At 39.9% G+C, this 26794-nt stretch overlaps 1 protein-coding gene across 4 annotated transcripts in view; it reads right to left on the bottom strand.

Moving 5' to 3' along the window:
• KMT5B (lysine methyltransferase 5B) overlaps positions 1–26794 on the bottom strand; it is a 51513-nt gene that overhangs the window by 22635 nt on the left and 2084 nt on the right. For all 4 annotated transcript variants that reach the window (XM_082659362.1, XM_082659363.1, XM_082659365.1 and 1 more), the window contains exons 2-4: positions 10693–10928; positions 3852–3999; positions 175–243 (exon numbers count right to left, since the gene is read on the bottom strand). In XM_082659362.1, coding sequence (XP_082515488.1) covers positions 175–243; positions 3852–3999; positions 10693–10852 — 377 coding nt within the window. In that variant the 5' untranslated portion in view covers positions 10853–10928. The remainder of the gene's footprint in view (positions 1–174; positions 244–3851; positions 4000–10692; positions 10929–26794) is intronic.

The raw sequence follows: 26794 nt of genomic DNA on the forward strand, positions 1-26794 counted from the left end.
TACAAGTGGTTTTTTAAATACAGCTATTACTAAGACCATTTTAAGAGGTTTGCAAAATGTTCTAAAAATCGTGTTTATGCTGACACCTCCAATTACTTAACATAAAAGAACATTTATAAAGGCTGAAACAGGTTAGTTTGTATCTTATTACTGTTTGTAATGCTCTCTACCTACCTCACAGGGTTGTTGTGAGAAAAACTGTCAGATTTTGAAAAATGCCTTGAGCTCCTCGAAGGAAAGGCGCTATATAAATGCAAAAACAAACAACAACAATAAAAAACTATTTGTATAATTTGTACTTGTAATTTCTAAACAGACTTACAATATTGGTTGTAGCAGAAATCCCTAAAACGCTGTGATATTCAAGAACTTTATGAAGCCACGGGTCGGCCTAGCATGATAACAAAGTCCAGGAAGCTAAAACGCTTTCCTTCCCACATAACATCATTTTACCCTTGATTATATTAAGTTAGAAGGTCGAAAAGTTTCTTTATGCTTTCCAGTCAAGCACTTGATATTCAAGAGGCATTTAAAGCGATTTATAAATTCATATTCAACAGTGGATACGAATAATCAAATATATAAATAAGGAAAATAAAAATTAGATGGTTACAGTAGTGGAAGGATGAGTAAGGACTACACAGGCTGAAGTCTGTGGGCCCTGGTAGGACTCTTCCCATTTCTTTACAATGTGATGTCCCCCAGCTCCTCAGGATACCATGAAATCGCTGGTCGCGCAGCCTGAACGAGAGCGCATTACTGAAAGCATCCATTCCTGCTTCACTACATTCACCTCTCCACTAGCTTTTTAAAAAAATTAGAGGTAGTACTAACAACTCTATTCTCTGGTTAAAAGGAAGAACTTAAGTTTCATAACTGACAAAAGTCAACTGAATTGAAATTAATATTTTGTTTATGCTTTTTCTAGGCATTCATGCCACAACTCTGACTGCCTTCTTAGTAAATACAGGGATACGTTAAGAGTGAAAATACAGGCAACTCATAATATAGCCAAATAATTAAATATCTACTGTTTCCGAACAGTATTCCTGAAGGTACAACTGAAATAAGTAGAGAGGAGGAGGGCACAAAAAAAGAGAAACTAAGTTCAAATCACAGATGTATAAATATGAGAACAAAGAGACCACTTATATAAGTAACAGACGGACAGTTTGGAGAATTAAAACCCAAAGCTCCAATCACGTCCTCCAGTCACTTCTTTTGCACCCCAAAGAAAGAGAAGTCCACAAAAAGCTAATAATTTAAGAAACATTTATGGTTATTCAAATAAAGCACTATAGATTTTCCTTATTGTCTATAAAATATCTTTGAAAATGGGGTAAGTGACATTCTGGTAAATTCTTGCTCAGAAGATAAAGAACTATAAGTGATAATTTTCAAATAAATCCACTAAGATTAAATGAAAATGTATATACCTTTCATTAAGATTAACAAGCTTCATTAATAAAAATTCTGTATATTCCCCAAATGTCAGCTTATGAGAGTCTGTTAAAATACCTCTGGAATGAATGCCTCTGCTGAAAGGCGGAGAGCACACCTTGCTTTGACACAGCAACATCAACTGCTCAACCGCACTGGCCTAAGTGCCGACACTTACAAAGCCAACGTAGTCTAACCAGGGAGCAGTAGCATTATCTACACCATGAACGGCTATTTTAGGAAGTGTCTGAGTAGGATTAAATGTTGCACTGGAAAATATGAATTTAGAGGTTCCTGGATATGGTAAGGTCTTAAGTTTTAACAATATCTGTGTGGTAAACCTAAACTTGACATTTTAGGATTACATGTTTTAAAGTGAGCCCTAGAAAACGACTGATAAGGAACTTTCTATCCATTTATCACATCGGGACAAAGCTCAGTAGGCTAGACGGTTTAAGACCTTGCTTCCCAACTGTAATTGGGAGCATGTTAGAAATGGAGACTCTCAGGCCCCACCTCACAGTTATTGAATCAGAACCTGCATCTTAACAAGATTCCCCAAGTGACTCATGCGTAAACTAATTAAAAGAAGCAGTTGTCAAGGAGGACTTTTTAGAAAACATGAGTATTTACTGTCACAGAACCCAGTAACAGGTAACTCTGCATCCTCTGGAATAGTCAAAGCGTGGGGGCTTCTGAATACATGGAGTTCTTTCCCAAGCCACTACAACTTTTGTTGTAATTTTGATGGAAAACTTTTAAAAATGGTTTATTTGCTCCCATGTTTCAGTATACAAGGCATAACGAACAGAATCTGTTTCAATGATGACTCCAGGCCGTAATTATGGGCCTTTGTGTAGTATTCTGAATGCCACTAGACTGTTGTGTGAAACAGTGAATCACATTTCTTACCTCGGAGAAAAAAAGGCTAACAGGTGAGTTAAATACTATTAGGACCCTAATAGTAGGAGAATGAGCCCTGGTCTCTTGGGTTCACTGGGAAATAGGGGATGTGGGCTTAAAATAATGCAAACTAGATTTTTAGTTGGACACTACGGCATCCAATTCTGCTGATTTTCCAGAGAACAGCCATCCATTTGCCTATGTAGAAAATTTAAGTATGTGTCCCTCTGACGGCAGGGAACTATTTAAATAATCTCTCAAGTCCATTCCAACTTTCACTTCGTTTTAGTAAGTAAAGATATATGATGACAGGAAATTACATGAAAATACCAAAGGCACGTTTTAACCTGAATTACTTCTTTTGGGATTTAGACTATAATTGATAAATGAATTATCTTGTTTTAATTCTAGCAAGGGACAGAATTAAAATAGGAAAAAACGGACACACGATTTTCCTCTAATCACCTGCCCCCAATTAATTACTGGTGACCACCCCCCTGGTGATCAAGCACCTCTAGGGCAGTCACTGGCGCTGCAGCTACGGTAAGAGTGAACAGTGGTCCAGAACTTGTTCCACATTCTAAACCCCGATGTTAGGCTTTTCTATCACTCGAAAGCCTTTGCCATGGAAGTTAAGAGGCAACACAAAGTTGTAAGGTTCTGATTTAGTGCTTGGCGGCAGTCAATTATGAAATTACCTAAAGGCCTTTTTGGGAGCGAGATGATGTTTAAGAGAATTAGAATAAAGAAATTTAAAGGGTCACAGATTTCAAGAGCTAGGCAGTATTTTATATAGATGGCATTTGATACTCAATAAAGTGGTTACACATCTATTTTCTTACCTGTATACTGAATATAACCACGTCTTTAAAAATATTCACTCTAACTTATAATGACTAGCTGAGTCTCAAAGATAAAACATAATGGCAAAAATGGGATAGGGAGGGTGGGAGGGAGGGAGATGCAAGAAGGAAGAGATATGGGAACATATGTATATGTATAGCTGATTCATTTTGTTATAAAGCAGAAACTAACACACCATTGTAAAGCAATTATACTCCAATAAAGATGTTAAAAAAAAACATAATGGTAAAATTCCCTATATACAGTGGAAAGTATTTGAAAGAATAAAAGTTTGTAATAAAATCATGAAAAAAACTGATGCAACCTAATTTAGGTAGAAAAAAATCATACACATTTTCAAGGTTTTACAGGATGCATATATTTCTTTCAGGTAATTCTCATCAACATTTAAAACAGAATATGGAGATGCCCCTCCAACTCTGTATTTTAATAGAAGTATCCCGAGATAAAGCAAGAACACGGAATTAAAACTGACAACTCATGGAAGCTTATGTTGCTTTTCTTGACTCACACATGGAAAATCCTCCTGCAGCAAAACCTTTCCTTTAATGTCATTTTAAATTTTGACTGAGAGTAAAATTAGCCATCTATTTTCTTAAGTTCAACGATATCATCTGTTCCACTCAGGATAAAGACAAAATTACCTAGTATTCATTTTGTGTGTTTGAAAACCTAAATAGGGATCAAGAACCAAACTGGTTGCTAAGTCATCATTTTCACAGAGTTCCTTGGCAGACATTCCAGAAGATGGTACATATCGACTCTGTCCTTCAAATCCTGAATTACCATTACCTGTGAGAAGAAAAAAGAAGAAAAATTAACTCGCACTGAGTACTACTGAAATCTACCTTAAAAACCTTTAGCTTCACTGCCCATTCCAGTTAGTAATTAAGAATTGAAATTGCTTATTTCTATCAGTTTTACTAATTAAGAATTGCGTACCCTTTGCAAAAACAGAAAACTAAATGCAGTAAATTAACCTAGTTATTGAGAGCATTTCTGTTAGATAATATTATCAGGTTTCCCAAGAACGGGGTCTGGACAGTTGTGAGACTCTGGCTCAGATGCCTTACTTGCGTCTCCAAGGAAGAGTTGAGACACAGGAGATGGGCAGATGTTCATCACAGTAGCAAGACAGCACAAAGGGCCACTACGGACAGGGCTGGCATGAGAAGGAAACAAGAGGAACACGAGATACCGTCTGCAGTAAGCGCCAGAAGGCTAAATCTCAGGAACCAAAACGGAGCCTCCAGGCGTTACCTTCCACTTCCTGCTTGTGGGCAGACGTGTGATTATCATCCCCACTTTGCTGGCAACTCAGGCCCAGAGGTTAAGAAACTTGCCTGTGATTACACAGCCAGGTAGGAGAAGAGGGGAGAGAAGTAGAGAGAGTCTGACAGGCCTATTTCTAACACCTGTTTGAACCAGATTTTGAAGGAATGGATAAAAATAGGGAAGTGACTGAAAAAGATAACTGAAGTAACTGGGTTTAACTGTGGAAGAAAAACAATGTAAAGAGAGGAAAGCAAGGCCAAATTTGTATGGACGAAGTTTCATCAGTGCTGATTCACATTTGATGTATACGTCACTGAGGGTCTTCATGGAGTCAGCACATGCAGTTACAGAGGATAGCAGCAGTATAACTTTAAGCCTCTCAAAATTAAGAGGTGGAAGAATGAGTGACAAAGTGAGACGTCTAACCTTTTCACCCACTGTTCCAATAAAGAAATAAACACTTACATGTCTAAGTCCCTGCCAAAGGGTCAGTATATGATTTTGAATCAAATTATTTGCACGTAGGTATGTATAAAACTATCAAAGTTGTTATATTTTCTATACCAGCTTTATTAACACTTAATTCACATACCATACAGTTCACCCATTTAAAGTGTACAATTCAATGGTTTTAAGTATATTCACAGAATTGTGTAACCATCACCACAATCAATTCTGGCACATGTTCATCCCCCCAAAAGAAACCTCATACCTACTGGAAGTTATTGTCCATTTCTCCCTCCCCCACAGACCCTGGCAACCACTAATCTACTGTTTCTAGGGATTTGCCTAGTCTGAAAATTTCATATAGATGGAATCATATGTGTTTTTTTGTGACTGGCTTCTTTCAATTAGCATGTTTTCAAGGTTCATCCATGTTGTACCATGCAGCAGTACTTCATTCCTTATTATGGCCAAATAATATTCCATTGTGTGGATAGACCACATCTGGCTGCACCATTTTATCTTCTCAAAAATAGTGTATGTAAATTCTCCACATCATCACCAACACTTGTTACTACTTGTCCTTTTGATTTCAGACATTCCAGTGATTGTGAAGTGGTGGTTTTGATTTGATTTTCTCTGATGACTGATGATTTTGAGCATCTTTTCATGTATTGGCCATTTGTCTATCTCTGGAGAAATGTCTGTCTATTCAGATCCCTTGCGCATTTAAAAATGGGAGTTTGTCTTTTTTTTTTTTTTTTTTGCAGTACGTGGGCCTCTCACCGTCGTGGCCTCTCCCGTTGCGGAGCACAGGCTCCAGACGCGTAGGCTCAGCGGCCATGGCTCACAGGCCCAGCCGCTCCGCAGCATGTGGGATCTTCCCGGACCGGGGCATGAACTCGTGTCCCCTGCATCGGCAGGCGGACTCTCAACCACTGTGCCACCAGGGAAGCCCTGGAGTTTGTCTTTTATTATTGACTTGTAAGAGTTCTTTATTCTGGATACTAGTCCTTTATCAGATATGTGATTTGAAAATATTTTCTCCTGTTCTGTAAGCTGTCTTTCCACGTTCTTGATGGTAACGCTTAAAGTTTGCAACTTTGGTAAATTTCATGTACTTTTTTTTTTTCTTCTTTTGTTCCCTGTGCTTTTAGTGTCATATCCAAGAAACCACTGCCTAATCCAAAGTTATGAAAAAATTTATTTGTATGTTTTCTTCTGGGGGGGTTTATAATTTAAACTTTTAATTTAGGTCTTTAATCCATTTTGAGGGGTTTTTTTTGTGGTACGCGGGCCTCTCACTGTTGTGGTCTCTCCCACTGTGGAGCACAGGCTCCAGACGCGCAGGCTCAGCGGCCGTGACTCATGGGCCCAGCCGCGCTGTGGCATGTGGGATCTTCCCGGACCGGGGCACGAACCCGTGTCCCCTGCATCGGCAGGCAGACTCCCAACCACTGCGCCACCAGGGAAGCCCCATTTTGAGTTTTTTTTTTTTTTTTTTTTGAGTTTTTTACATACAGTGTGAGGTCGGATCCAACTTCATTCTTTTGCATGTGGATATACAGTTTTGCCAACCCCAACTGTTGAAAAGACTATTCTTTCCACAATTTTATTGGCACTTTTGTCAAAAATCAGTTGACTACAAACATGAGGGTTCTTTCTGGATTCTCAATTCTATTCCATGAATATATATCTACCCACATGCTAGTATAAGACTGTCTTGATTACTGCAGCTTTGTAGTAAGCTTTGGAACCGAGAAGTATGAACCTTCCACATTGTTCTTTTTCAAGACTGTTTTAGCTATTCTGGATCCCCTGAATTTCCATAAGAATTTTAGGATCAGCCTGTCAATTTCTGCAAAGAAGGCAGTTGAGATTTTGATAGGGACTACATTCAATAGGCAGGTCATTTGGGGAGTATTACCATCTTAACAATATTAAGTCGTCTAATCAATGAACATGGGGTGTCTTTCCATTTATTTATTTTTCTTTCCATTTATGTATTTTTTATTTATTTTTGGCTGTGTTGGGTCTCCGTTACTGCACGAGGGCTTTCTCTAGCTGCGGCAGCGGCTGCTACTCTTCATTGCGGTGCGTGGGCTTCTCATTGCGGTGGCTTCTCTTGTCGCGGAGCACAGGCTCTAGGCGCGTGGGCTTCAGCAGTTGTGGCTCACGGGCTCTGGAGCGCAGGCTCAGTAGTTGTGGCACAAGGGCTCAGTTGCTCCGCAGCATGTGCGATCTTCCCAGACCAGGGCTCGAACCCATGTCCCCTGCATTGGCAGACAGATTCTTAACCACTGTGCCACCAGGGAAGCCCTTTCCATTTGTTTAGATCTTCTTTTAATTTCTTTCAACAATGTTTTATCATTTTCAGAGTTTAAGTTTTATACTTTATTGTTAAATTTATTGCTAAATATGTTTTCTTTTTGATGCCCTGTAAACGAAATTGTTAATTTCATTTTTGGATTGTTTACTGAAAGTGCATAGAAATACAATTGATTTTTGTATACTTGTATCCTCCAACCTTACTGAACTCATTTATTCTAATATTTTAGTGGATTCCTTAGGATTTTCTATATACACAATCATGTCACCTGCAAATATTGTTTTACTTCTTCTTTTCCAATTTGGATGCCTCTAAGTTCATTTTCTCACCTAATGGTTGTAATCAGAACTTCTAGTACAATGCTGAATAGAAGTGGTGAGAACAAATATAGTTCTGTCTTGTTCCTGATCTTAGGGGAAACCATTCACCATTAAATATGACATTAAGCTTTACCAGGTTGAAGAATTCCCTTCTGTTCCTAGTTTGCTGTTTTTATCCTGAAAGGGTGTTGGATTTTGTCAAGTGCTTTTTCTGCATCTATTGGGATGACAGTATGGTTTTTGTCCTTGATTGTATTCATATGGTATTACATCAATTGATTCTCAGATATTAAACCAAACTTGCATTCCTGGGATAAATCCCACTTGGGCATGCTATAGAATTCTTTTCATCTGTTGCTGGATTTGGTTGGCTAGTATTTTATTGAGGATTTTTGCATCTATACTTATTAGAAATATTGGTCTATAGGTCTTCTTCTCTTATGATGTCTTTGGTTTTGGTAGCAGGATAACATTGGCCTTTTCTTTGTAGGTAGTGGTTTTTTTGCTTTGTTTTTAAAATTACTAATTCAATCTTTTTTACTTGCTATAGGTTTATTCAGATTTTGTATAAATAAGATTTATTAAATCGGTTTCAGTAATTTATTACTTTCTAGAAATTTGTTCACTTAATCTAAGTTACTTAACTTCTTGGTATACAGTTGTTCATAGTATTCTGTTACAATCCTTTTTATTTTTCTAAGGCAGTCTAGTAATGTCTCCTCTTTCCATGTTGATTCTTGAGTCTTTCTTTCCTAATCAGTCTTGCTTAAGGGTTTGCCAATTCTTGTTGATCTTTTCAAAGAACCAACTTTTAAGCTTTGCTGATTTTCTCTATTCTCTTTCTATTCTCTATTTTGTTAATTTCTACTCTGTTATTTCCTTCCTTCTGCTTACTTTGGGTTTAGTTTGCTCTCTCTCTCTTTCTGGTGTTTTAAGGTGAAAGGTTATTGATTGAGATCTTTCTTCTTTTTTAATACAAGTGTTCACAACTATAATTTCCCTCTAGGCATTGCTTTAGCTGCATCCCATAAGTTTTTGGTATGTTGTGTCTTCATTTTCAATCATCTCAACGTATTTTCTCATTTCCCTTTTGATTTTGTCTTTAAGCCACTGGTTATTCAAGGAGTGAATTAATTTCCACATATTTGTGTTTCCCAAATTTCTGTTATTCATTTCTAATTTTACTCCATTGTGGTCAGAACATATATTGTATGATTTCAATCCTTTTACATTGATTGAGGGGCTTAAAGTATGGCCTAGTCTATGGTCCATTCTGAATAATGTTTCATGGCTCTTGAAAAGAATGTGTATTCTGCTGCTGTTGGGTGGAGTGTTCTATAGATGTCTGTTAGGAAGAGTTGGTATAGGACTATTTGAGTCTTCTTTCCTTCTTGATTTTCTGCTTAGCTGTTCTATCCATTATTGGAAGTGGGGAACTGAAGTCTCCAAATTATTGTTGAATTATCTATTTCTCCCTTCAATTTTGTGAATTTTTGCTTCATGTATTCTGTGGCTCTGATGTTAGGTGAAGTCGTTGCAGTTTATCTAAGGTGACGCAATGCTTTGTTTCTCTTCATCATTGGCTCTATTTTTGCACCATTTGTGCCCAATAATATTCAATGTGATGCTGTTCATCTTCACACTCTCTGGGTTTTTCCAACCCATCCCTCCAAATCTGTCTACACTTGGCAAAGTGTAGCTCATGTAATGGTCATTTTCTAAATTTTTATGTACTTCCAACAACCAAACTAATTAAGACCTTTTTGCACTGATGCCCAAAAAGGAGGCCAACAGCAATTTGGGGGAAAAAAAAACAGAAGATTTAAGAGATGCCTAATTTACTGACCAGAGCCAATACCACTGCCATAATCACTACATTTCTCAGTTCCTTCAGGTTCCCACCACATGCTAAGGGGGTGAGGAGGTGTCCAGGTAGAGGCAAACCCATCAGTCTTGGGCTCTCTCCTTACCCCTATCCCAAGCAGGGATATCGTCTAGTTTATTTGGTTTGTTTGTTTTTTGGTTTTTTTAAACAGAAGCAGTGACCTGATCTGATATGGAAAAGTTAAGGGCAGCCTGGGCCCAGTGAATAGCATAGACCCATAAAAGGTAGGAAGGAAATGAGATCAGAACTGGTACACTCTACCTGAAACTGTAGCAAATGACAGGCTAATCAATCCAAATCTACTGGAAGTAGGCCAATTCCAACACAAACTAAGGCTATTTAGTTGTGGCTAAATTAACCTTAGGAAAAGAAGAAATATAAAAAGTTGTCTGGGACTTCCCTGGCGGTCCAGTGGTTAGGACTCTGCGCTCTCACCGCCAAGGGAGCGGGTTCAATCCCTGGTCGGGGAACTAAGATCCTGCAAGCCGCATGGTGCAGACAAAGAAAGGAAGGAAGGAAGGAAGGAAGGGAGAAAAAGTTGTCCTTAACATGGCCATCTAATTTTGGACAATATTTATATAGCTGCCTACTTAGCTTTACACTTATCCTGGGGCATTTTACTACTCTTAAAAGAACTATGAAACAGTATCAAATCTACACTTTCTTGAACTCTCAGTAAGTAGCCTCATTACCACCAAGAGATATAGAGGTAAAAAAGCAACTCATTATCAATACTTCTTCTCTGTTAGGATAAACTGTTCACCCTATATAAATAGAAGAAATGGTGACAATTTGAAAAGCTGCCCTAACTTCCACTTATCATGTAAATTAGGGTTGACTTTATCATTCATATTACTCTGTAAGTTTTTAAAAAAATACATACTTAAACTTACATCAAATATAAAAAAACACAGTTTGAACTTAAAAGAAATTTAATAGCAGTACTTTAATATTTTTAATAGAACAAATAACCATTCAGTTATAAATTCTACAAAATATAAAGTTATGCATATAAAAACATTATATTAAGAATTAAACTTGAGTTGTATACAATGTTTGATGAGAATAAAAGTTGATATAACTTTGAAAGAGTAAAAAAACTATACTGTTAACTGTGAGAACATAAAAAAATTGTTTTGAAAACAACAGAGAACAGAATACACATTACAAAGTGGAAAGAATTACTGCCCCATATCACAATCAAAAGAGTGACAGTTGAAGTATGTACATACATCTGCTTGACCTCCTCTCGGCTGCGTTCTTGCCAGCCTTCACGGTGTCCTTTCCCGTGTGCTGTAATTTTGATTGATTCTGCTGATGGTCATTAGACAACTTGCCTCCATTTCTCCTGCCATTCAACACCATGTTCTTGGATTCTCCCAACCACTTCATACCCACAGACAGCCTGACCCAGGTGCATTTAGTCACTCTCTTCAAATAGCTTAGAGAATAATTTCAATGTTCTCTCCTAACAGAAACAAAACATGAAAAAACAAAACAAAATGGGGAGGTAAATACATAAAAGACCATATGCTACACAGACCCCTGAGACATTTTCAGAGTATTCAAAGTCACTTAGCAATTAATGTTTCCACTCTTCACAGACTACGTTGGCTCCCCCTCCATCCCGCGTCACGCTGAGGTCTACGGTGCCCCCAGAATGAGGAGGGACTCGTTCTGCCTTGCTCATTGCTTGTGCTTTGAAGAGCGACGGGTAACCAGTAAGTGCTCAATAAATATTTATCTCTTTCAGTTGCCAGTAAGAATCATCTTTGCTTCTTATTACCCTGATACCTAGGTATATAGCTCAATAACCTGCTCAAATTACACGTTTTGGTAACATTCTATTAACTCTGTGAGGAAACAAGGAAGTTCTCTCTTCTCTTCTGAGGAGCTGAAGAAAAGGCATCTCAGTTAAGCTTTTTCCACAACAGCTTTGTAACATCCTTTTGTTGCTGTTAGTTTGAAGTCAAGATTCAGGATATTTAAGGGACCAACATTTGAATATCAAAGTATTGCCCGTCATGAAATACCTGCCTTAGCATTCCTTTACGATGGCAACAAAAATTGAGATTATTGTATTTGCTAATATAGTGGTATCCCTCACTATCTGAATTTTAATTAGCTGAATTTGGGCACAAAATGTCTTAGATAGTGAGAAATGTTTGTAATTTATAAGGACCTTCGGAAGTGAAGATATAATAGATTACATTTGTTGGTAATGGAATGAGAAAGGATGTCCATGACATCACCTCATTACGGAATTATGCTTTAGTGTAAGTCAGACTAAAAAGGCTCTAGGATAAGAAAGTGTAAAAAGAGAACTTGAGAGCTAAAGGAACTCTAAGATTCTAGCATAACTCTTTCAATTTGCAGATGGAGCTGAGGCAGCACGCCCAATGCCACACAATCAGCCTGCAGCCGTAGCCAGAGGAGAACCAGGCGTTGCTGCCCAAGGGCCTCTCATCTCACCACACCAGACAGAGCCCATTTTCCCTCACTTTTTCCAAACACACAGAAAAGCACACATGATAAATTATTCTGAAGTACTCCCAGAAATGTATACCTGGAGATGCCTTTAATGATACCCAACACAAATACAAAATATTAATTTTTACTTGACCTCCAGTCTCTTTCATGTCACAGGAATTCTGTGTGAATCCACAGTGTGGTAAAATGTGGGTGAGAGCAACATGCTTAGGCAAAAACGTGAACAACAGCTGATCCATATTAAGGATACTTTTACAATTGTTCTCGAACATGTAATTTTCTCTTGGTTCCTTCACTATTAAAATTCAATTAGTATTCAACTTTTATTGTGCCTATCTTTTGACTCTTCTTGTAGGTTTCACTAAACCCAGAAAAATGCTGCTACTTAAATAATAGGAAAGGGCAAGTAAAATATTGATACATCAGTTCTAAGCTAAATATTTTTCAACTAATACTTTATCAAATTAAACAGAAGACCCCCTACTGATGATCAAATCTCTTATATTTATACTTAGACAACCTGTCGTTTTGATTGGCTAATTCCTTCATGTTCCAGGAAGTCTTCCTTGACCCTCACTGCCAAATCCAGGTGGACACCCCTACTATAAAACTGGGTGAGGGACTTCCCTGGTGGCACAGTGGCTAAGAATCCACCTGCCAATGTAGGGGACACGGGTTCGAGCCCTGGTCCGGGAAGATCCCACATGCCGTGGAGCAACTAAGCCCGTGTGCCACAACTACTGAGCCTGTGCTCTAGAGCCTGCGTGCCACAACTACTGAAGCCCGTGTGCCAAGAGCCCGTGCTCTGCAACAAGAGAAACCACCACAATGAGAAGCCTGTGCACCGCAACGAAGAGTAGCCCCCGCTCGCTGCAACTAGAGAAAGCCCACGTATAGCAACGAAGATCCAACACAGCCAAAAAAAAGCCCTTATGTCACCATATAGTGAAGGCCTGTCTGCCTCCTTAATGGACTGAGAGCTCCTGAGGTCAGGAACTTATTTTTCTTTTCTCTAGTACAGCACAAAGTAGATCAAAGGCACTCAACTTACAAAAGAATAAATAAACTAGTTTGTGGTCTAAACCACCTCAAAGGAGCTGCCACTTTTGTACTTTTTTTAAACTATAAATTATAACCTGACCTCTTCAAATTCTCTTCTTCCTCAAGATGCTTGTGCTGTCACAGGCGGCTGGAGCAGCTCTGGTACAGGCAAGACATGGCAGGAATCAGCCATCACCGCCATCAACCTCCCTACTACCTGCCATTATGCTTTCTGGTTCACCCCCGACTCTGCACCTCCAGAGAAAAAGAACAAGAAGGTGGTAAAGCGCTTTGGGTCCTTTAGGAAATTCATCTCAAGAACGCCCACATATAACATGCAACTTACAGATAATGATGGAAGAATGTGTTTTTAAGACTCTGTGGAGCCCTAATACTCCTCAATGATTAACACATAAAATGTAACTATACGGAACAGAAAAGAGCAATGTGGCTTTAGACAGAATTAAGAGACAAAAGAAAGAGCAAGTCACCTCTCCAGAGAATCCTTAAGTCGCAACCAAGCTTCCTACTCAGAGATAAAAAGTGGAAAACCTGGGAAGAGGCCCAGCAATCTGTGTTTTAATAAGCCCTCCAGGTGATTCTGACACTAGTTTTCCAGTGTCAGAACTATTGTTCTAAGTTACTTATTCATTCATTTGTTCGTCTGTTAGGGCAAAGAGCAAATACCAAAATTTTAAGAAGTATGGAATAAAAATTTTTAATTTGAGGAAATTATACCTATCAACCTAAGTTTTACCAAGAATTTGGAAAAGTTCACCAATAAATCATTTTAGAAGTATACTCCAGCTACTGTGTACTAGAACACAGTGTGGAACGCAGACTGAGATCCACTCTTACACATCATTTCTATTAAATGTGGGTTAATGATCCAAAATGGAGCAAATTCCTAATCCTGGGTCTCATTTATATTGCAGTCAACTGATATTATTTTGTTTGAACTTAAGGTACCATAGCATAACAAGCACTGTCAATCACAAGACACGGCTGAATTTCACTAGTATGAACACACTGTATGTTATGTCTGGATGTATCCTAGCAGAGGCACCAATACTCTCCACTCGTCCAGATAACAACAGCTATCATTAAGGCAAAAGACTTACGCTCACAATGAATATTTTGTAAAAGCAGTTCTCGTAAAGCTATCAGAAATTGGGGGCTATTGATAAACTTTTAGCTCAAAACGAACATATACTCTACTCATCATTAGGTCACTGTTTGTTCTGCCCTCATGAGTGCAGGATCTGCCGTTGGCATGATCATTCCCGTAAGACTATGAGCTGGAAGAACACTTACACATTAAAGGTGGAGACGGAATTTCAAAAGCTAACACAAGTGGATATTTTAGTAGGAGAAACAGGAGCTGAAGACACTGGGTGGCTCCCCCAGAGCTCCCCCCTCCCAACAGAGCAAGGGTGCAGTCTCTCTGCCTTGGAACCCAGCTGGCTCACATGGAAACACTACCATGGTCGTGGCTTGGTGGACGTATCCGAGCTAACTGGCCACTGACTATATCTAGAAGTTAAAATTACCTCAAATTTATTCCAAAATCGGCAGAAAAACAATTCTCAAGAAAGGAGTACTGGCGACTCCTTAAATGGCCTAACAGCTACAAATCTTTCTCTGATCTGATTTCCCAATATAAAAATATCATGAGGGCTTCCCTGGTGGCGCCGTGGTTGAGAGTCCGCCTGCCGATGCAGGGGACACAGGTTCATGCCCTGGTCTGGGAGGATCCCACGTGCCGCGGAGCGGCTGGGCCCGTGAGCCATGGCCGCTGAGCCTGCGTGTCCGGAGCCTGTGCTCCGCAACGGGAGAGGCTGCAGCAGTGAGAGGCCCACGTACCGCAAAAAAAAAAAAAAAAAAATCATGAAAATTATTAGACATCTACTACATTCCAGCCACTATTCCAGGCACTGAGGATGCAGCAAATAAGGTTTCTCACCCTCACCTGTGCCTATATTCTAACGAAGAAAGCTCTGGGAAGCAACGAACGAACAAATAAATGCCAGCACCCTGGAGAAAATGAAGCCGTTTCTAAGTGGCGGGAGTGTTTCAGGCGGAGCCAGGGCGGGCCTGGGAAAAGCGGGGCAGCACTGGGGAGCGCGCACCAGGCAAAGAGCGAGTACAAAGCCAAGGGAGCAAAGCAGCTGGTGTGTCCGAGGCCCAGCACAGAGCCCAGTGTGGCTGGAGCAGAGCAGGGGGTAAGAGGGGCAGGAGGAAGGCCAGAGGGCCTCCAAGCCCCTTCTGCGACTTGGGCACTAACTCCCAGGGAGAGAGCAGAGAAGTGACAGCAGTTAAGTGTTAAAGGCCCATGCTGGATGCTTGTCATGTGGCGAAGAGTTTGAATGCTTTTGAAAAAGCAGGTCTAATAAAGCGACTAACAATTTGGGGGGACGAGAGAGAAAGCAGTTAAAGAGACCACAGCAATCAATGAGAGGGGAAACAGATGCTGGTGGCTCGCAGCAGCAAAAGCGGTGAGAAGTGGTTCGTCTCAGGATCTTTTCCGAAGATTTTGCCGACACTGTGTGAAAGAGAGAGGGCTCAGATGTACTTGCAAGTGGAAGAATGGAATTAGCAGTTATGGAGGTGACAAAGACCACAGGGAGGTCGGGTTTTGGCAGGGGTTGGGGTGCAGGAGTTTGGTTTGGTCATGTTTGAGATGCCTATTAGAAACCAAGCAGAGATGTTTAGGCAGCTGGATCTGGAGGACAGGCCCAGGCTGGATGTATAAACTTGGAGTCAGGAGACTAATGGGATTTCAAGCCATGGGGCAAGAGGAAATCACCTAGGAAGTAAGTAGAGATAAAAGAAGTCTAAGGACTGAGGGACCCCCAAATATTTAGCGATCAAGATGAGGAAACAGCAGCTAAGGATACTAAAAGGAGCAACTAGCGAGGCAGGAGGAGAAGCAAAAGCAAACCAGGGCCCAGCGCTTCAGGAAGGAGTGACCCAGCTGGGCACAGGCTGCAGTTGCTCATAAGGCAAATCTCTGAGAGTTGAAAGTCATGACAGATGGGCCACTGTGAGCCTCTCTCAGAAACGACAGAGAACTTCTGAAATGGACATAAAGTCTCGAAACATGGGCTCATGGGGAAAGAATGAGATGGCAGAAAGGACTCTAAGGAATAATGAATAAGAGAGTCCTAAGTTCTTGTTATTTGTTTCAAACAAGAGAAAAAGAGTCCAAATTTCAGGTGCCAGAAAAGATGAATGTAGTATTCACAGGATGGGAGATGGTGGGAATAGGTTAATTTGAGACCAGTATGCCTTGAGAGAGTTTACAAGGATCTTTGTTTAAAAAAAAAAAAAAAGTTTTTAAACGAACAGATTAATTAGTTCTCTGGCCTGAAGTAATAAATCACCTGAGTATGCTGATGGACGGGATCCCTGGGGGTTCTGTGCAAGGCTTTGCCCCCTCTATTTCTATGAGTGTCACAAAAATGACACAACCGGGCTCTAAGGAAACGCAGCTGTGACTATGCTCTGGCATGGGCACACCTCGCACCCACCCCCAGGGACTACCTGAAATCAACAGGAAATCAACAGGAAAGGTTTCACTGGACCAACAGGTGGGGAAGGATGCACATACTTCAGATTCTAGTATCAAATGCACACAATTTATGACAATACAAAACGTGCCAGAAAACTGCTAAAATAAGAGTTGCATCTAAAGAGGAAAGTTTAATCACATTTTAATACCACAAAGGTAAAAAGCACACACACACATCATCATACAATCCAAATCACCAACAGCAATGGCTGTCTTTGGGGGAATGGGATTAACATCAAAAAAAGATTTTTTCCCCAAAATGTTTACAGTGAACCTATTTATTTATAATTGGGAAAAAACCAAACAATCCGCTTCCCCCAATACTTGATATTCACGTTTCTAAAGAAACCACAGAGTTGTTCCATAGAAAAATGCGCTTCGTTTATGTAAAGTGCCCGCTCTATTCCCAGTGATGGACCCTCGACAAATGTCAACACCCTGTTAGCCTCCCACTGTCCCTTTATGGACACACACAAGGATCATAAACTCTTAGTGACTTTTGAGCTCAGCTGCTCACCTCCAATTTGAGAACTTTGGTTTCAATTCTTTTTCACTTAAAGCTCCTGGAAAGGAATTTTTTGTTGAATATCCTAAACACAAATCAGGATTTCAAAACATCTGTCAGAAAAATGAAAATATTGATTCTGAAAGACTACCAAGAATTTCAAAATAATTCCTGTGCCATTACCAAGAACTCTAAACAGTTTACAAGCTGAACTTGTCTGCAGATAGTTTATCTTTGAGAAATTATCCATTGACATGGAAACAATCCCCAAGTGGCTGAAAATGAAAAGATAACATATATTTTTAAAAAGCAGGGTCTAGCTTGCTAGAGCACTTTTGAAAATCTTTATTGAGAAAAAGCAGAACAAACATTTTTCAAGTGATTCAGTTACAATTTGCTAAGAAAACAATGCGATACACCAGTTAACAGTTTTATCTTTGGAGAAAAAGATTACAAGCAATTTTTTTAACTGTTACATGACATATTCTTCAAAAGGTTCAACTTTTCAAAATGAACATATATTACTTTGTAATAAAAAAATAAAGGTGTATATAAGGAAAATAAAACAGATTTCACAAAAATCCTTCTGCATCATCCGTATGTATGTAAGTTAAAGCCAACTTCTAAAACTTTAAACAGAGCAATTCAAATATCAGACTTCTAGGTTGATGGGAACTGAAAAAATATCACTGAACTACTTCCACAAGTCTTTGATGCCTTTGCTTGTGGACTCTGATGCTCAAGTGTCACAATCCCAGACTCCCAGAGGCTTTATATTTAAAATAAGCACAAGGAAGACAAACACAAATAAAAAGCATAGAAATGAAAGAAAGCACTGTCCAAAGAAGAAACAACAAACAAACACACAGCCCCCACCCCCACCCCAAAAGAACAAAGAGCACAAGGTGGACCAGGGGTGAAACTACTCAGACTACTATCAGTTCCAACAACATCCCACTAGTTAAGTAAAAAACCAATTCCCCCTTCTAGGGCCTCATGTGTGCAGCCTATCTCACTTGTGAAAATTACATGCAATAGCAAAAATAAAAGTATTTTGAAACTGTTAAGAACTACCATTAACAGAATTTACCTTACTTACCAAGGCCTACAGGTCCTGCATGATCCAGCCCTGCCAGTCTCACCCCTTGCTCCAGCTAATACTCCAGACACAGCCTAGCTTACGACCCTCCAGTGTGCAAGGCATCTTCCCACCACTGGCCTCTGCACTTGGGCTACTGCCAGCCTGCCCATCAGTCCCCACCTCCCACCCCTCCACCCAGGAGATTTGTCTGGGTACATGCTTGAATATTTCTCCTTCATGGTGTTTATCACAACTGTATTCACTTCTTTATGTAATTACTTGGTGACACTTGCCTTCCCCACTGCAGTATAAATGAGCTAAGGTACACTTCCGTATCACTGGAACCTAGCACAAGGCCCAACATACCACAGGTCCATTCATATCATATCCCCCTTTCTAGTCTCAAACGTAACTGCTACACATAAGCCCCAGTGGGTATTAGTTCTCTCCCTCAAATCTAAAATTACAAAAGGACTCTATAATATATGTACCAAAGAATTCCATGTCAGTATTTATCAACGGTTATTCCAAATTCATCTGCAAATAACATATAGCCAAGGTTCCATGGAATCCTACAGTAATAATTCACACAATCAGACCAGTTGAAGAAGCCCTGAGAAGCCATCAGAAGCATGTGGGATCACTATTCCATTGTAATTCTGTAATGCAGTTTGACAGGGTAATTGCCCAGTTGCCAATTTCTTAGAAAGCTACCATGAATCCATGATCTCACCTATAACCTTAAAACTTGCTCCTATGAACACTGTCAGAAATAAATCTCATTTAAGAATTTAGATGACCTGTCAGAGTTCAACTAGTCCTGGTGGTACGAAAGAAAAGTCTTGGGGATTTTTCTTCTTAATTCAGCATTAAGCCCTTGTTGCTCTACAACTGGAGCCGTCATGCAGATTCAACGCTAATCGGGTATCCAGCACCAAACTCCAGAGCAAAGAATAGGTCTTTATACTTGTAAAATAATTACTAATGACATGCCATTATTAAAAGTATCATTTCTGCTTTCCTTTTCCAGCTTTTGTAGAGTCAAACTCATATGCGTTTTGCTTCAGCCAATTTAACAGCTTTCTCAAGTAGCCTCAGGTGGCAAAGCCCCAATCAGACCAGCAAGAGGATGGTGCCTGAAAAGAGCAGTCCCACCAATGCATAATAATGCTCCACCCGCCCTCTTTTAGGATAAAATGATGGCTAGAGATAGCGTCACTAATCCTGCTAAGTTGGTTGCAATAACTTCTCTAAAGGAGGCTGGAAAATGGTCCCCAAAGATATCTATCAGGTCTTAATCTGAAACCTATGAATGTTAATTTATAAGGAAAGGGGTCTTTGGAGATATGAGTAAATTACAGATTTTGAGATGAAAGAGATTATCCAGGTGGGCCCAAAATGTCATCCCAAGTGCCCTTAAAAGGGAGAGGCAGAGGGAGATTGGACACCACACACACTTGAGAAGAAGAGGAAAAGAGTGGCGTGAGGTGGCCACAAGCAAAGGAATGCCACAGTCACCAGCAACTGGAAGAGGCGAAGAACAATGCTCTCTTAGAGCCTCTGGAGGGAGCCCTACCCATATCTTGATTTTGGTCCAGTGAAACCGATGGTGAGCTGTGAGAATACATGTCTGCTACTTTAAGCCACCAAGTCTGTGGCACTTTGTCACAGCACACACAGGAAACTAATACAGAGACCAGGAAAAAGCAAATCGAAGTAAAAATGCTTTCCAGTTAGACTCCAGAAATACATAAAATTCCAACATGTCACAGGGAAAGAGATTTTAAGCACCTTTAAAAAGTTGTCTTAAATACACTTTTAAAAAAAGACATTTCCCCCTTCAACTGCACATATGAAACACGGCTACAGAGAGAGCTATATGGATTTTGAAGATAAAGCTGGTGTCTCAATTACATCTAATTACTCATGCACTGTTTAAGCACAGTTAACCAAGATCTTCCTTAGACGTAACATACTGAACATTATCATATTTACATATATGTTTACAATAAAAAAATGAAAATCAGAACTATTAGACTTTTTCATTTAGCAGACCATTTTAAACAGCAAAACAGCCACCACTGGTTAAGTCTACGATCAGACGTTTGCAACACTTATACTTATTCAGCCACTGAACTACAGCTGAGCATGTGATAAACTCATTACAGAAATACTGTTTCACAGTTCCTTATTTATGTACACCACACGTACACCAACACGTATCACAACAAAGGGTTTTATGTAAGAAAGATCTGTGTCTCCAATTGTCTCAGTAGGTATTTCTAAAATAAAGGTTTTAGCTGACGTGGTTGTTGAGGGGAATTCTGCCCCTAATCTCCCTAAAATCTCCTCCCCATCTCTCCGTGTCTGACCCATCCGCTTACCTCGTAGTGCCTATAAGTAAAATCAAGGACGCTTCCTTTGTTAGAGTAGTCTCTGAGACCCAAACAGCATTTTACTTTTCTAGAAACAGATGCCACCTAGTGTCAAGAGTCTGTAAGTACAGCCCACAGTTCCTGAGAGGCTATGAGGTAAGTAGAACAAAGGACAATTGATTCTTACTGGGCAAAGACAAGGGTGAGAAAAAACTTCCAAAAGGTGGTTCTTGGGCTGGGTCCTAAAGGCCAGGTGGCAGACCGTGCAGGGGGCAGCGCGCACAGTGGCTCAGGACGTGGCTCGGGGTGGAGTCAAAGCATCGGTGCCGCCCTGGCTCCACTCACTGCTCTCCAGCAATGTGACCCTGGACAAGCCATTTAACCTCGCTAATGTCTCATTAGTAAAATGAAAAGAGGTTTGGCACAAGGATTAAATAAGCAGAAACTGCTAATACAATAAAGGTCTCCAACTGTCTCCTCTTTTCATGTAACTAAGAAACAAAGAAGATATGCTGATGTATTATTCACAAAACTTTAAACAATCAAGTAGAAATTTCCCCTCCATTCCTCATCCTACCGTAAGTCCCACAGGAAAGAAAAAAAAAAATCACATCACCTCATCCATTAAAAAAAGTACAAATTTTCAACAGAATAAAAAAGGACCAGGGGTGCTAATTTATGATACAGAGTTAAGATCAGCTTTGCTTTTCCTACAGCTCCTGAAGAGAAGGAATGTGACTTCTGGCAACAATGTATAGTTAAACATCACTGAATTAGCCTCACATGTCAACATTCAGAGGGACTGCAGATTTTGTTACAATAGAATATACCTTGTTGTGTATCTGATAAAATATTATCTTACTGTAACTCCATTTGTTGAAATAATTGCTCCTCCATTCACTTAGTGCTTCCTATATTAACTTTATCATTTGTCACACCCTGTAAAGCAGGTACCTTTTTTTTTCTGGTTACACAGATGAAAGACTGGAGAATTTGCTCAACTGTACTCATAGAAAGGATCCCACTAGCTAAAAAGCATGTGATTGGCGGCAGAGAGACCAGTTAGAGAACTAAATGCAACAAAGAGTAGAAATGGATGGGAAGAGAGAGGCAAGCTCTGGTTTTTCAAATACGAGCTTGGCAAGACTTGGTGACAAATCAGACACAGGTGTTGAGGGACAGAAAGGAAGTCAAATCAGAAATCTCTAGCTGGGGTAGAAGTTTCAGTTGGGGAGACTGCAAGATTGCCATGAACTGAGTTAGGGACTGCAGAAGGAACACATTTGCAGGAAAGATGAGAAAGTTTGGTTTGCTGAATTTGAGGATGGGGCACTACCCACGTGAAACTGTCTTAAGATGTTAAAACTCAGGAGAGAAGTGACTGTGAAAGAGTAACATTAACAGAGGACTTTACAATTCACCAAGCATTTCAACATTATCTTAATTCAAAAAATCACAGAATTTCAGAGCAAAAAGTCTTAGATTAAAAGAAACAGGCTCAGGGACACGTATTACCTGCCCAAAGTAATTCACTTCTTCTGACAAGATAATATGCTACCAATATGTGAAACCAAAAAAAAAAGATTTTTTTGAGCTTTATCATGGTCAGTTAAATGAAAGGAAAAGGGGAGTGAAGAGAAAAGGGAATAAAATAAGCAAGAGACACATGCTGGCACCGTGAGAGTCAGAGAGGCCTTGCAAAGGAGCATTCCCCACTTACAGCGCCTGGGGCATGCCGCTCAATGCCTAGCAGTGTCCAACACACAGCTAAGTGATGTCCGCTCAAGACGTGAGTGAAGAACTGAGTGCCATGGGGATGACAGAGAGACACCTCTTAGCTCCAGTTCTCTGGGCACCATTTCACACTATTGCTCGTTACTATGACCCAAGAACTGTGCTAATAACTTCACATATATCATATCATTTAGCCACATCACAGTCCCTTAACATATACAATATATTTTAAATATTCGTTAACATATAATATTAAACTATACAACATAATTCATATAATAAAAACATTAAATATATACAACATATACAATACTACTATTATCACCCCCACTTTACAAAGGAGAGGAAGCCTTAGAGAATTAGAAAAAAAAATTAGCCAAGGTGGGGTTTAAAGACTGTACACTCTTGACACCATATAAGAAAGCAATATAATCCTGACTCAAATTCTTAAACATGCTTCGCCCCATACTTTAAGAGGAAGACCCTAGAACAAAAAGGGACATGGTTCCTGATTTTATGGAGCTCAGAGTATAGTGTGGGAAGAGAGACAATCAAATAAGCATGAAATGGTAAATTCTGGTAAGAGCTATAAAGGAAACAACTAGGATATCAGGAGAGAATAATATAGGAACAAACTTTAGACTGGATGATCAAGGAGGATAAATCAAAAGCATAAATACAGAAACAATCATCTTCTTTTTGGATCAGAGACACTCCTGGTATCTGTTTATATCCACCAAACAAATATTTTCTGAAGCAACTGGCTTTGTCTAAATCCTCCTCTGAATGAGGTCTGATTTTTGTTTCTTTTTTAACGGGAAGGGAGAAGCAGGTTTGTATATGGCCTCTCCGGCTCCAGACTCTACGGGCTCACTGGCTGAAGGATCAGCCCCCTTTACTCTTTAGCTGGGGCATCCATTTTCCTAAGAGTAGGTTGGTTTTCTTGCTAAAAATATATATCCCTTCATAACATGCAACATAAAGATTTTTTTTGAAAATAAAAATACTCTTCAGAGATCATTAATACTTTTCAGAGATCATATATTTCAACCTTGTTATAAAAATGAGACAGACAAAATGAATCATTCGGAAGATTTAGAATCAACTCAATCCAACATTTATCAAGAACCTACTGGGAGCCACCGGGCACTGTTCGTGGTGCTGGAATATTGGTTGTGTGCAGGGAACACTAGAGGGCGCACGAGAGTTTCAGCTTTCAGGAAAATCTACACGGGGCTACTAAGGAGTGGGGGACCTTGCAAAACCACACAGACGCATGTGAAAACCAAGTATCTGATGAACAGAGCAGAAGAGTGCAGAATAGGAAGCAGAATGACCCTTCACTGAAGGGATCTTTTGCCTTAAAGCTGAGAGGCAATCCTAGTGTCATGAGAGATGTACTGACCCGGCGTTCCTATAAAGATGTGCAAGTTAGGTGTCTGTTGCACCTTAACCCACATGACTGAGGGTTCACCAGCCTGGCAACCCTATGAGGGAGGCGAGACAGGTATTACCACTACAAATGAGATGGCTAAAGCTCAGAATGGAGTTGCCTTCCTGAAGTCAAACTGCTTTAAGTTGTAAGGCTGAGTCTACAACCCTAGCATTCAGGCCTAAGTCTGGGGTTTACTTCAATATTTGAGTCACATGTGCATCACCCACAAACAAACAGGCTTATCACTGGGGAATGCTTCCTAGCTCCACTTAACTTTTGTGTACTCTTATAATACAGAAAATAAGACATCTTGCAGAAATGCAGCTGATAGGCAGGAGCCACAGAGATGTGGGAACCATATAGACCTTAAGAATTAGGCTTTTGGGACCCTAGTCTCCAAATTCTAAAACCCAAATGAATGTAAGCTGTATCATCAACTTAATATTTCAAAACAAGGAGAAAAGACTACATGGAATATACAGATGAACTATGTAAACCAATTGCAGAGATGGCAAAATATGATTAAAGTCGCTCTTAGAAGTGAGAAAATGGGTGGCGCTCAAGTGTAAAAGACAAAGTATAATTTAGAATTGGAAGTGATCTCAGAGATTAATGTTTAGCTATTTTACAGATGAAGAAACTAAGGCTTGCCCTGTCAGTGTGTTACACAAATAAGGTGGAGCAGACTGGAACACAGGTACTTATTCTTACTCCAGCGGACCTTCATCCAGCCCCAGAATTACACGTACAACTGTAGTTCTAATTATAATCAACCTTAGAAGATGGTGCAGGGTTTGACTCTGTCTCACACAGATACCAGTCAGCTTCAAATCTGGCTGGCAGACGTGGGAGCCAGAGGCAGCAAGTGACCAAAGTGGTCCAGTGGTCCTAGGAACCCTTTAATCTGATGGAAGGAAAATCATGAAGCAAGGCATAATTTATAGTATAAATGACTACGGAAATCAGTGACTTTATTTTTTCCCTTGTGTGACAATATTTTAGAATTAATGCAAATGGTTCTGGTTCCATCACCAACTATGTAAAGATAATATATCCACTCTAACTTACTGCCTATGAGCAATATGGGGATCAAAAGGAAAGTGTTTTTTGTTTTTTTTAGCTAGACATAAATGCTGATTTACAACAATAAGGTGATGAGTCTGTCATGCACAGGTGGATTCTCTCTATTCCACACCTTTAAAATAGCAAAATCCTGTAATGCATGTAAAATAAGGTGTGCATGACTAAAATTTGGGGATGTGTCTGTTGAATAAAATAAGATATAACTGTAAGTGAAAACTTACTTAGACTTTCTGTAATCTGACTAGGACAAACTCCAATCACATTAATAGAAAAACACAGGGTTAGATATTGGTCAGGCATGATGTTTCCTCTCAACCAGCACTTCTAATCTTCTAGGAAACACCAAATTACAGGGAAGAAAAGGGATTATTGTAAGAACTAAAGTAAAAACAGATTTGTAGAAGGTTTTTTTGGGGGGGGGGTGGAATGTAGAGTTGGTAGAAAGAATTTAAAGGAAGTTGTGAAACCTTCCTAAGACCCGGGGTCCCCTGATTTGCTCGCTAGGACCCTTCCCCATTCAGCTTGTTAGATGAAACATTTAAAACCACAGGATTCAATTCAAAGATTTCAGAGTTGACAGTCTGTCCAAGAAAACAATTACTTTCAAATCACTGTGTTCTAATGGTTAGAACTCCCTAATACTTGAAATTTAAAGTGCATTGGCTAGTTTTATCCTGTAATAAATTTAAGTTTGTGCTTTTTATTGCAATTAAAACCATTTCCTACACCAAGACACATCAGTAAAATACTTTTCCCAAAATAAAAAGTAACTAAAAATCAGGCTAAAAAATTAAGTTACATCTTACACATAAAACTTCTATTGCGGGCTTCCCTGGTGGCGCAGTGGTTGAGAGTCCACCTGCCGATGCAGGGGACACGGGTTCGTGCCCCGGTCCGGGAAGATCCCACATGCCGCGGAGCAGCTGGGCCCGTGAGCCATGGCCGCTGAGCCTGCGCGGCTCCGCAACGGGAGAGGCCACGACAGTGAGAGGCCCGCGTACCGCAAAAAAAAAAAAAAACAAACTTATATTGCATAGAGCTCTATCTGAGATACTATCCTAAGCTCTCTTCCTGCATTTACTCAATGTATCTATGGAACCAACAGTGTGTCATACTGGAACAAGGACACATGGTCCCTATCTTTAACATTGTGTGGAAAACTCAGCAATTAGTGTTCTAGGGCTGACACAGTCGTGTAACTCTTGCCCATGAAGGGGAAGGAGTTTGTGAGTGGAGAGAAAGTAGAGCTCATATATAGCAGGCAAAAATAGAAAATAATGGAACTGACATCATTCATCTGAAAGGATTTGCTCTCATAAGCCGTGGGAAGGGCATTCCTGTGGACAGGGAGCTGCTTAGATGCTTCACACACAAATGACTTTGCAACACAACCAGGCCACAAGCTCATGTCCTATAAGCCCACAAATTGACACTCAAAGAAAAATCAGATTCAATCCCAGATACAGATGACCCAAGGGAAAATTTATAAACCAACATGCTCCACCCACAAAACTCTAAGCTCAAAAGACACACAACCTGCTACCACTTCCTTCACATGCATATTCTGCTATACCCCTATCCTCCCCTCCCCCCATTTTGCCCACTGGTATTTGGTTCAGGTATGGAGCATTCAAGACATAAGCACTTCAGTGTGTCTGTGAAGACAAATGAAAACATGGCAAGAGGGCACGTGGAAATGACTTTGAGTGTGGTTTCAAAGTTTATGGGCTAATAAAAAATTAAGCCTTACTCTACTCTCCTCTTAAAGAGTAAGTATCCCCATTATTCTTTTCACACCCAAACTAAGTTGTTGTGTCAATGACAACAACGTTTTCAATAACAACAGAATGAACATATTTTGAAAAACTAAATATAGGGACTTTCCTGGTGGCACAGTGGTTAAGATTCCACGCTCTCAATGCAGGGGGCTGCGGGTCGATCCCTGGTCAGGGAACTAGATCCCACGTGCACGCCACAACTAAGAGTTCACATGCCTCAACTAAGGAGCCCACCTGCTGC

Source organism: Grampus griseus, assembly GCF_964374135.1.
Source record: "Grampus griseus genome assembly, chromosome: 8".
Taxonomy (NCBI): Eukaryota; Metazoa; Chordata; class Mammalia; order Artiodactyla; family Delphinidae; genus Grampus; species Grampus griseus.